Genomic DNA, 11,326 nt, shown 5'->3' with positions numbered 1-11,326 from the left:
TGTGTGTGTGTGTGTGTGTGTGTGTGTGTGTGTGTGTGTGTGTGTGTTAGTCAGGATAGAATGGGAAAACTCTCAAAGCAAGGCACAGAGGATCCTCACCACCGCAGTGAAGTACAGTAACTGTAACTTTATCACACAGGAGCCCGACTGGCGAACTCTGTTTCGGCAGCTGCGGCACTGGAGCTTTAACTGATAAAGTCCAGTTTACTAACCCGCGGTGGGCTGATCTAAACACTAACAAAGCCAAGCGGTACCTGTAATGTACACAATAACACGTTATCAACAGTAAAATGATCTTCAAGAAAAACAGGGTTACAATAACACACTTTGACCTCTCTCTGCCCAGACAGAGGCCTCTTACTTGAGATCACTTCGCGTGTGCACTTCCGTCTTTGTGTTTGGATCAGTTTCATCTAGACGATGACGGGGGACTGTAATGTGCTGTGTCGTGGATTAAGCGGCTAGCTGGTCCTCGTGTGACAGCAGGGAAAACAGCGAATGTGGACTTGAATAGGAAGAGAGCTGGGTAGAACTTATCCTTCTCTCCTTCAGGATCCAAGTGTGTTCGGGAGCACAAGAACAGTCTGTTGCTCGTCCAACGAGGATGGGACTGTTACCTCGGTTAATGCTTATGTCCTGTAGCTAAACGAGTTGCAGTGGGAATGTGTTATGATTCAAACCAAATCTCACACTCAGGTGAGCACTAGCAGACAGACGGACAGTCTGTTGTAAACTGGTTGGTTTAATTCTGTCTTTAGATGAACTAATGAATTATGCAAACTCTCTCTGTGGACCTTTCGTCCAGCCCTCTGACAGTGAGAGTAATCACTGAAACACCGTCCACATGTGCTTCTGTCAGTCTGCTTCACTACTTTTATAGTTCCTTATAGCGGAGCCATCCACACCAAAAAAACACCACAAAGTCATAAAATGTTTTCATCTGTCGTTCTTCCAGTCACTGCCGTGATGGATGTAGTTCTGTAAAACCATCTGATTGCTGCAGTGAAGCTGCGGAATGTTCCCAGATATCATTCATTCTTTACAACGCTCCTAGCGCTAAACTGGAAGAACCAATACAATTGTGTTTGACCCATAAAAAATGGTCGGAGCATCATAAGGTGAATAATGCAATACAGTTCAACAGCAGCCTGTTGAATCAACACCTTGAAACAGTTTCAAAACAAACAGAACTTAGTCAGTTAGCTGTACCTAATACAGTGGCAGCTGAGTGTATATTTCCATTTACAAATCATTATTGTGTTGATTTTTATTGTGCAGCATTGTGGTGGCAGCGTCAGAGAAAGATTGTTGCGCTGGTCTAAAACTACTGACAGATAGCTATGAATATGACCCATACAATCTACACACCAGGGATGATAGTAGTGTTGCCTGTGTGTGTAGCAGCTGATGAGTTGATGTTGAGTTCCGATTTGATGTTGTTTGCTGTCTTACATTTCCTGTTAACAACTTACACTTTTAAGAAAAGTGTTTGAAATTCAATCTGTCTCCAGAAGTCCCATTTGAAGGGGAACCAGAAGGCTATTGACAGGTTTTTACATCAGATGCACTGGTCACTACAAGTAGGTAGGGTTGCATGTCTGTTGGTGTTGTGGTTGTGACTCATGCTAGTTCACTATGTCTGCCATGCATCAAAATCTGACCTGCAGAAAGTGTTGCTGCTCTTCAGTATGTTCCCCCTGTAACTCTAGAATGTTCCACCAGACTGATTGTCTACTATTCACCATGAATTAGACGTTTGCTGTAGGAATCCGTGGCAGTGCCACATTTCATTTAAACAGCCAGCTGGCATGCATTGATTGACCGCTCATTGTTCTCCCCTTCCAGAGTGTTTGTCAACCGAAGCTTGGCCATGGAGAAGATCAAGTGTTTTGGTTTTGATATGGATTACACTCTGGCAGGTAAGTGCAGTCTGAGTTCCATGTTTATTTCATTTATGTTGCACTGCGTCTGTCTGTCCTGAGCTTTATGTGTGTTTATACGACACACTATTATAACAGAGTATCGCTGTACGCGTTGTCCTTATCGGATCGTCCTTCTTGCTCTTTGCGGCTATCAATTATTTGAACACTTTATAAAAATCAGGCTTTGTCTGACTCTGTCCCAATGGCAGAGACCAATCCTTGAAGCGCCCTGAATACAAAATAGTGGGTCCTTGAGGGCAGGCACAGTCCTCTGGCAGTCTCATTGCAGCACCCACTGTAACCCAAGCTGCTCTTGTCCAACCGTGTGTAAGGATATACTTCTGACCTGGAGGCATTCAAGACATGTGATACCACAATAACAGGAGGGGACTGTGGTTGGAGCAAGGGTTACAGCCATATGGTCTGTTTTGTGGCCTGTGCTTGTGGACAGCTTTGATACATCTGATACATGAGTCAGCTGCATTTATGAGCTAAGGAATGAAAGTCATTTCTCCACAATCTCCACCATGTATTTGAATGTAACACCCTGTCTGGCTTTAAAGAGTCTGCAGTTACAACCAGTGGTTGCATTAAACATTCTCGTTGTCTGTCATTTAATATTTGTGTTATAATGAGACGGAGGCTAAAGATATATGTGAAGGTGGAGTCTGTGATTCTAATGTCCTCACGGTCCACTAGCTGTTCGGTCAGCGTGAGTAATGATAATAGATCCGGTGTTCATACAGTTTTAGTTTTGAATTTTGTAATAGAATTTGAGTTTTCAACTGACACAGGTGTTTTTATATCATTAATATACAGAACAAGCTTCTAAATTGTGTATCTATAAGGGAATGGAGAGAAACGTCACCGACTGAGCAGATCAATTATGTTTTTCCATATTTGACTCCGACAGACGACTTCTCAAGGCTGTTTTTATTTTGTTCTGAAGGCTGAACGCTCTGCTGTCCCACGGGAGACTGGACTCACCAGATTCTGTGAACGTGGGATTACCCGATCCTGCAAGCACTCGCTTCACCAGGAGGAAATCCCACAGCATAGGCGCTGGTGCTCGTCGTGGTCACAGACGCTCCAAGGCCTCCAGTCCGTCAAAGTGACAGACGGCCTTCAGTTTTTTTCCGTCATTGTCAAAAAAATTCCGCCATTAACGGAAAATGTTCGGTTAACGCGACCTCTGGTTACAACTGCAGTTCCAAACTTACCTGACAGTCGTAAATGATCGATTTGTTTGAGAGAAGATGTTTATGGAAGACATTTCTGTCAAACTAACCCTCTGTGTGGCGTTATTGTGCGATCACTGTGTTTTTTGGTGCACCGCTTTCATCAGAAGCCTGTCTCCCTCTCTGTCTGTCCAGTGTATAAATCTCCTGAGTACGAGTCGATGGGCTTCGACTTGACGGTGGAGCGTCTGGTGTCCATTGGTTATCCACAAGAGCTGCTCAACTTTGTCTACGACCCCTCCTTCCCCACCAGGCTGGTTCACTTAGCCCTGCTTCTTTTGTTTGAATACCAGTGCAACAAATCCTCACTCTCAGGTGTGCTGTGTGCTCTCTGTCTCTGACACTCACCTGTCTCCATTCTTCTCAGAGGTCTGGTGTTTGACACAATGTATGGCAACCTGCTCAAAGTGGATGCATACGGGAACATCCTGGTGTGTGTGCACGGATTCAACTTCGTGAAGGGGTGAGGTCCACCACTCTAGCTCAGCTATCAAAAAAATGTAACTCTAAAGTCATGCTAAGCTTGTTAGTGATGCTAACAGGCTGATGTTCAGTAGGTATAATATTGATACCATGTTTATCATCTTAGTTTAGCTGAACAGCTATGAACACAAAGTAAAGCTGAGGCTGAGGGGAATGTAATTAGTTCTACAGGTATTTGGTCATAAACCAAAGAATTGGACAAATTTAAATTTTGACCTGATGGTAATACATTTAATAGATGAGCTGATATTTCACTTAAAAACCACAATTGTCAAAAAAGTCAGAGGATCACCAAAGTTGTTATTAATCATTTGGGCGCCATGAATTTCTGCAGAAAATGTGCCGATCAGTCCGGTAGATGTTGAGATCTTTCATGGAGTAAATGGAAATGTTCCATCTATTGGTGTCAGAGGATCATTTAAGTCAATGGGATTCATCCTCTGGGCACCGTGAATGTCTGTACAAGATTTCATGGCAATCTATCCAATATTTTTTGAGGTACTCCAGTCAGGACCAAAGTGGTAGACCGCATGACATTGACATTCTTAGCCACTAGCATAGCGAACAATCCCATGAATAGACTATAGGGAAGATGTAACGGTATTGCGTCCTGCCTCACCAGAGTTCTGTACCCTTAGGCCTACATATGAGTGTGGCTTTGTTGATTTGTCTAGACATCTAGCGCATAAGCAGCCAGTAAACATCTAGGTTACACACAGTGTACTCAAGTGCATTTGATAGACTGAATTTAAACTTACTGAATACGTTCAGAGCATTAAAATAATAGCAAAAAAATATAAAGAGGTGAAGTCCTGCCCCTTCTAGTGTCCCTCATGGGACCTTATTTAGGAAAATAATATGTGCAGTATTCCACGAACAATGACGAATCATTTTCTGATGCCGTTTGAATAGTGCTGTGAATTACAGTGCTGTCAATAAAAAAAAAATGTTTGCACGTCAAGAAAGTCGCAGTTCGTCATAGTTTTGTCGTAGTATCATTTAGTTTAGTGTGAAACTACATCTCTTGTCCTGCACAATGTGCGTCATCATCAAGGCCGTTACCTTGGCCTGCTAGGTAGCTAGCTAACGTAGCTATGTTCCACGCACAAATAGAATGTTTCCTTACCTGATGTGTTTTTATCACCTGGAAAGCAAAAGAACGAGCAAAACCCATTGTTGGTGTAAGTACATCCTGGTATGAAACACACAAGCATCGTAGCTTTTGAGGACAAAATTTGGCTTTTAAAATGAAAAATGTTCCTTTTAAATTGACTAACGCCACATGTCACACTTCAAACAGGATCAAAAAGATATTTGTTTCTCTCCATTGACTACCGTGCATATATTTTTCAAAATAAGGTCCCATGGTGGTCCACCGGATGTAAAAGTATAGACCTGAGCAGAGAATGAAGTGTGTTGTAATCAGAGCTTCTCTGTGCTTTGTTTACACTGCTCGGCTGGGCTGCACCTTTCTTTTAGTGCATGTGAGTGTGCCCCACTGGCGAGCTCATTGCTGCCACTCTGCAAAGCGCTAATTCGTCAGCTCCGTCAGCACTGTTGCCGTTGTTTACACTGTTCAGGCTGTTAGCTTCGTTAGCTGCCAGCTCAGCCATTGCTATGTTGAGAGCCGTGGAAAGGCAATCCCTCTGCTGACAGTATTGAATTCAGCACCTTTAACCACTGATGGCACTGTAGAGGAGTAATAAGACATGTTTGACCACTGTATAGGGGATAATGAAGATGCACTGTAATTTGAATAATGAACCGGTATAACTGATGTTTCCTGGTTTGTTACCTTCCTGGCTCACTCTGCAAAGACCTGACATCAGAGACATGTACCCCAACAAGTTTATTCAGCGTGGAGACACGGAGCGCTTCTACATCCTCAACACGCTCTTCAACCTGCCCGGTAAGAAAACACATCAACACGCCACAGCTTTTGGTAGGCTTAGAATGAAATTTAATTATTAATGTATTAGAACATGGTATAGTCATGCATTTAAGCTTTTAAGGTATTTGATGTATATGACGTGAATCAGCTGAGACATTGTTACCAGCAGGCTTCAGGCTACTTTTATGACTTGGCCTGTGATAATTAGTCTGAATAATCAATGCATCATTAGGCTCTAGTCTCTACATTGGTGTTGTTGGTATTGACTGACGATGTTCGTACTCTGTTATTTTATTTGTGCAATGTCTGTGTGAACGGGTACTCAAAAGCCAGTGTTCTATCCTTTCAGTTTCAATAGACAGAGTTCAACATTGTTACCTGTTGCTTATGCCGCGTTTATGTGAAATGGGAGTCATTCACGGTCCAGCTCTACAGGAGAGCAAACTGGTTTAAAAGTAAACCCAGTGAAAATGTTTTTGAAAGGCTCAATGCCAACAGATATATGGATTCAAGCTGAATATTTAGTTTGATATCTTGCGAATTTTGGAAATGATTAAATCTCTCTTTTTCAATACATTTTGAAATTTTGACTTGAGTTATTGAAATGTTTGGATCATACGAGTCTGTAACCATTTTATAAGTGGAACTACTTCTACAAATAGTATGATATTCACTACCAAGCAGGTGTGACAATGAGGGCGAGTAGACCCTGTGAGATGCAGTCTGAAGTCAAGGAGACCGCTGAGGAAACACAAAGGTCAAGCGCTCATGCCTATCAATTATTTTTTAGCTAATAATTTGTTATATTTTGTCAGGTCACAGAACATCATCCATTATGAAAGTACATTTGAATCTTCTTTGTTAATGGTTAATGTTCAGTTAAAGAGGGTAAATAATACTAATCTAAAGTACTATCCCTCGTCTGCCCAAAACAAAGCCAACTATGTGGTCTCGTCTTTACTCGTATGGGCTTAAAGACATTTCACCCTCATTTCGTTTGTCTGTGTTAGTTGTTACAATTTAGTCATAAAATAAAGGGATGTCAATGAATACTTATTGTCAGAATGACTGTTGACATAATGAATAGTGTATTGAGGGAGTGCAGTTAGTGGCAGTGTGAGCTCTATGGTAGCTTGGACTGCTTGACAGAGTAGCAGCTGGGCTTTGCCAAGGGTTGGCTATGGCTATGGCTGGGATTTTTCTGAAAGTTCCAATATATCTGACTTGGTGCTGACTAATACGGAAGTGTTTGAATCCAAAACTAATGTGGATGCCTCCCATCAGCCAAAGACTGATACCCATCACAGCTATTGCACCTAGATGTGATGGGTATGCTGTTATTTTGTCAGTCATACAACCCTCTTGATGACGTGAACGTGTCAATGTTAGATAAGTCTTTGTATAAAGTTTAGCAGAGAGGCACATCTCATACCCCTGCTTCCCAGACTAAAGGTACACATAGGTACACCGATGAAAGAAGAGGAATGGTGCTTCAACTGGAGTTCACTGGCTCTGAATGGGGATGAACTGTCATGTTGTAAACATGTTCATGTTCAGTCTCACTGACTCTAGTCCTATTTCTTCTTCCTCAGAAACCTACCTCTTTGCTTGCCTGGTTGATTTCTTCAGTAACTGCTCCCGATACTCGAGGTACTGCACACTCGCATACAGAACGCTGTCTGTCTTGAGGAAACACTGAGTCCTTGGTCGTAGTTACTCTTGTCTTTTCAATGTGACTTTTCTGTGAATGCACCAGAACACAGCTGTGTCCACCTGTGTGTCCGCACTTGACACTTCAATGGAAACTGCCTGATCAAATAGTGATCGGATACAAGAAGCGGATAAACACATCAAATTTCCTATGAATCCTTCACATAAATGCCCCCTGTTATTTTGTTATTGAAAAGCTTTTATTTTGAAGTATCAAAAGCCCTGGCAGCATACAGACTTGTTCAGTTCATGCGTCTCACGATCAATGACAAAGGTTGCGTTGAAAAGACAAGCGTCACCACAGCCCTTATCGTGTTTGACTCTCAGAATTGCATGTCAGGCAGGATCCAATGGTAACACCATTTAACTGTCTCTGTAGTTGTGAGAACGGCTTCAAAAATGGCGACCTCTTCATGTCCTATAAGAGCGTGTTCCAGGATGTCAGAGACGGCGTGGACTGGGTTCACTTCAAGGTAGAATCATTTATTTTCCACAATGAAAGCGTCCAGCTGTTGGCCGTCATCTGTCGTCAAATCCGGTCACAGCCATCAGTGCTCTGTTGTTTCTCCTCTCAGGGGTCCTTAAAAGAGAAGACTGTTGAAAACCTGGAGAAGTATGTTGTAAAGGATGTAAGTACTGCTGCTTTATAGTGACAACAAGTACTGTATTACTCTGTCATGGTGAAACAAGGTAATGTAGCTCGTTCAGTCTGTTCTGCGTTGTTGATGTTGCTTCTGTTTCTCCTCCACCAAGTCAAAGCTTCCTCTCCTCCTCAGTCGCATGAACGAAGTAGCCAAAGTGTTTCTGGCCACCAACAGTGATTACAGATACACAGAGGTGAGAGGAAGGTCCACTCAGACGGCCTACACTGTCACAATGTAGCCATTTTCACTGCTGCATGAATGGTTATACAGTTCTAATGGTCGGGATGTTAACGATGGAATAGAGTTTCCCTTTGTTCTGTATTGTTCTGGGCCAGCATGTTAAGACAAATCTAATAGAAAGCTCTCTTGTCTTCTTCCAGAAAATCATGACCTACCTCTTTGACTTTCCTCACGGCCCAAAGGTAACAATGATTTAATAACAGTTGTACCGTCAGGAATCTTAATAGATTTGAATCAAAGTGGAGCAGATGTGGTCTGATGATCCAAACAATAAGAAACAGCAGCTCTCAATTATCACAAATGAGATGAGGAGACGTGTTACTGTACAACCATGGTTGACTTAAGAACCATTGACCTCATAGATGGTGTGTGTGTGTGTGTATTTATCACAGCCGGGTTCACCCCACCGGCCCTGGAAGTCCTACTTTGACCTGATCTTGGTGGACGCTCGCAAGCCTGTGTTCTTTGGAGAGGGAACAGTGCTGCGGCAAGTGGACACTGTGAGTGTGTACTACAGGAGCCTGCATGGACAAAATACCATACTGTACTAACACATTACTAAAATCAAATAATGATCGGATATATTTAGTGGGCAAAGCAGCGGCGTTAAAATGGCGGATAAACAATTTAAGTTGTTGTCAGTGAAAGCAGCCCCTTATTGTTGCTGCTTACTCCTCCTCGCTGCACTGTTAGTTGGCTTCTTTCATTGCTTTATTGGATATTTTTGTTGTTTCAAAGCTTTTTGTAGCAGAATCATGAAATGTTGTGCTTCCATCATCAGTAACTTAACCGACTCAGACAGCAGGTCTCAGCTGTGCTCCAACATGATGGAGACCTATGTTTGATTAGTAAGTAAGATTTATTTATAAAGAGCTTTATACAGACATAAGTCACATAGTGCTTAACAGGGCAGGATTAGAGACATAACAAACACAATGTGACCATATAAGGGCCAATAATTTACATACACACTGAAAGTACAAAATTAAAACATGGTTTAAAAGCTGGCCTGGGACATGAGCTTTTAGTCAAACGCCAGTCTAAACAGATGTGCCTTGAGCTGATTCTGGAATGAATTCACAGAATCTGCAAAGCGTAGATGTGCAGGCAGATCATTCCACAGCCTCGGTGCTACTGCCTCAAAGGCTTGGTCACCACGGGTCTTAAGGCGAGTGCGTGGGACAGACAGAAGACCTAACACGTCTGACCTGAGAGCGCGGGCGGGTGAAGTAAATCAGCTACATATGTGGGAGCCTGACCATGTAGTGCTCTGTAAGTGAGAGTGAGAATTTTGAAGTGTATCCTAAATGCTACAGGTAGCCAGTGGAGAGATCTGAGTACGGGAGTGATGTGAGACCGTGGGTTTGTCCTGGTGAGTAATCTGGCGGCAGCGTTTTGGATTACCTGCAAATGGTTAAGAGCAGATACACTGAGTGATGAGAAAAGAGTCTTACAGATTCGGAGTCTGGATTGTGTTCACATGCTGTTCACAACTCACTGAGATCCAAACTCAACCCTATCCAGCCCACCTCTCCATGTGGTCTGGATGATCCCATCTGAAAGCGCACAGACCTGACAGTTAGTGCGTCTGGGCATGATCAGATGACAATGGTGGCAGTGAATAGACCAGCGTAACCCTGGTAACCCTGCTTTCTTTCAGACCACAGGTCGGCTGAAGATCGGCACGTACACGGGACCTCTCCAGCATGGCATCGTCTACTCTGGAGGTAAATAAGGAACCCTCTTAACACAGCTGGTTGTTGTTTTAATTCCCTTGACTTGCTTTAAGAATTGAAATATTCACACAAACACTCAATGTGTGTCCTAATGTCATATCTGCTGATTGCACATGCATCTCACAGTAGCTGACTGTGATTCATACAGACTCATTACAGTACATGCTTCTAACGGGGACACAGAGGGAACAGTTCTGGATGCTGATTTGTTTACATCAGCATCTGTATATCTTATATCGAGTCCTCACTAAGACCAGGAGGGTGGATCACATCACTCCAGTTCTGAGGTCTTTGCACTGGCTTCCTGTCAAACAAAGAATTGACTTTAAAATCCTGCTGTTGGTTTACAAAGCACTGAATGGTTTAGGGCCAAAACACATCTCTGATCTGCTGCTACCTTATGAACCATCCCGACCGCTTAGGTCGTCTGGGACCGGTCTACTTTCTGTTCCCAGAGTCAGAACTAAACATGGAGAAGCAGCGTTCAGTTTTTCTGCTCCACATATCTGGAACAAAGTCCAGAAAGCTGCAGGTCTGCTGAGACCCTCAGCTCCTTTAAATCAAGACTGAAGACTTTTCTGTTTGCTGCTGCCTTTAATTGAACCAGATTCAATTGATATATTAATCAATTTCCTTCATTTCTGCATTTTACTACTGTATTTTGTTTCTTACACTGTTTTTATTGTTTCAATGAATGTTCTTAATTGTTTTTAAATCTCCTTTTCAATTGCCTTATGTTTTGATGGTTTTAATGGTTTTATGTGAAGCACTTTGAATTACCTTGTTGTTGAAATGTGCTATACAAATAAACTTGCCTTGCCTTATATGGTCAGAAATATTCACTTTAAGAAAGAGAAGAAGAAGGATGCCATGAATAAGTACATTGTGCAACATGGGAGTAACAGAGCTGATGTGCTGACTCATGGAAACATTAGCAAAATGAAATGTGGGCAGCAGCAGTAGCACAAGCCTGAGATGTAACACCTTGTGTGGGGTTGAATCTCAGCTGTAATTGCTACTTTTATATAAAAGCATCATTGATTATTGCTTCTACAGCTTTTCATAGTGGGGATGAAATGAAAGCTTTTTTTGTAATCCCAGGTTCCTCTGACATCGTGTGCGACTTGCTGGGCGCTAAAGGAAAGGACATCATCTACATTGGAGACCACATTTTCGGTGACATCCTCAAATCCAAGAAGCGCCAGGGCTGGAGGACGTTCCTGGTGATACCTGAGCTGGCCCAGGAGCTGCATGTGTGGACGGACAAGAGCTGTGAGACTAGACCTGTACTCACTCATGCATCCATAGACCTGTACTCACTCATGTATACATAGACCTGTACTCACTCATGCATACATAGACCTGTACTCACTCATGCATCCATAGACCTGTACTCACTCATGTATACATAGACCTGTACTCACTCATGCATACATAGACCTGTACTCACTCATGCATACAT

The 11,326-nt window shown here is 42.7% G+C and overlaps 1 protein-coding gene and 1 long non-coding RNA gene across 5 annotated transcripts in view; one reads left to right on the top strand and one right to left on the bottom strand.

Moving 5' to 3' along the window:
• The window catches only part of LOC116397557 (uncharacterized), a 256,577-nt gene that overhangs the window by 206,928 nt on the left and 38,323 nt on the right, over positions 1-11,326 (bottom strand). The window lies entirely within an intron of this gene.
• nt5c2a (5'-nucleotidase, cytosolic IIa) overlaps positions 1-11,326 on the top strand; it is a 25,742-nt gene that overhangs the window by 11,215 nt on the left and 3,201 nt on the right. For 2 of the 4 annotated variants that reach the window (XM_031873066.1, XM_031873065.1), the window contains 12 exons: positions 1,846-1,919; positions 3,296-3,413; positions 3,528-3,623; positions 5,461-5,552; positions 7,127-7,184; positions 7,624-7,717; positions 7,820-7,873; positions 7,998-8,081; positions 8,269-8,310; positions 8,521-8,628; positions 9,789-9,855; positions 10,966-11,136. In XM_031873066.1, coding sequence (XP_031728926.1) covers positions 1,846-1,919; positions 3,296-3,413; positions 3,528-3,623; positions 5,461-5,552; positions 7,127-7,184; positions 7,624-7,717; positions 7,820-7,873; positions 7,998-8,081; positions 8,269-8,310; positions 8,521-8,628; positions 9,789-9,855; positions 10,966-11,136 — 1,058 coding nt within the window. The other 2 variants (XM_031873067.1, XM_031873068.1) reach the window with 2 other exon arrangements.

Source organism: Anarrhichthys ocellatus, unplaced genomic scaffold (genome assembly GCF_004355925.1).
Source record: "Anarrhichthys ocellatus isolate YVR2014 unplaced genomic scaffold, GSC_Weel_1.0 scaffold68, whole genome shotgun sequence".
Lineage (NCBI taxonomy): Eukaryota > Metazoa > Chordata > Actinopteri > Perciformes > Anarhichadidae > Anarrhichthys > Anarrhichthys ocellatus.
This window is presented reverse-complemented; position numbering and strand designations above follow the sequence as displayed.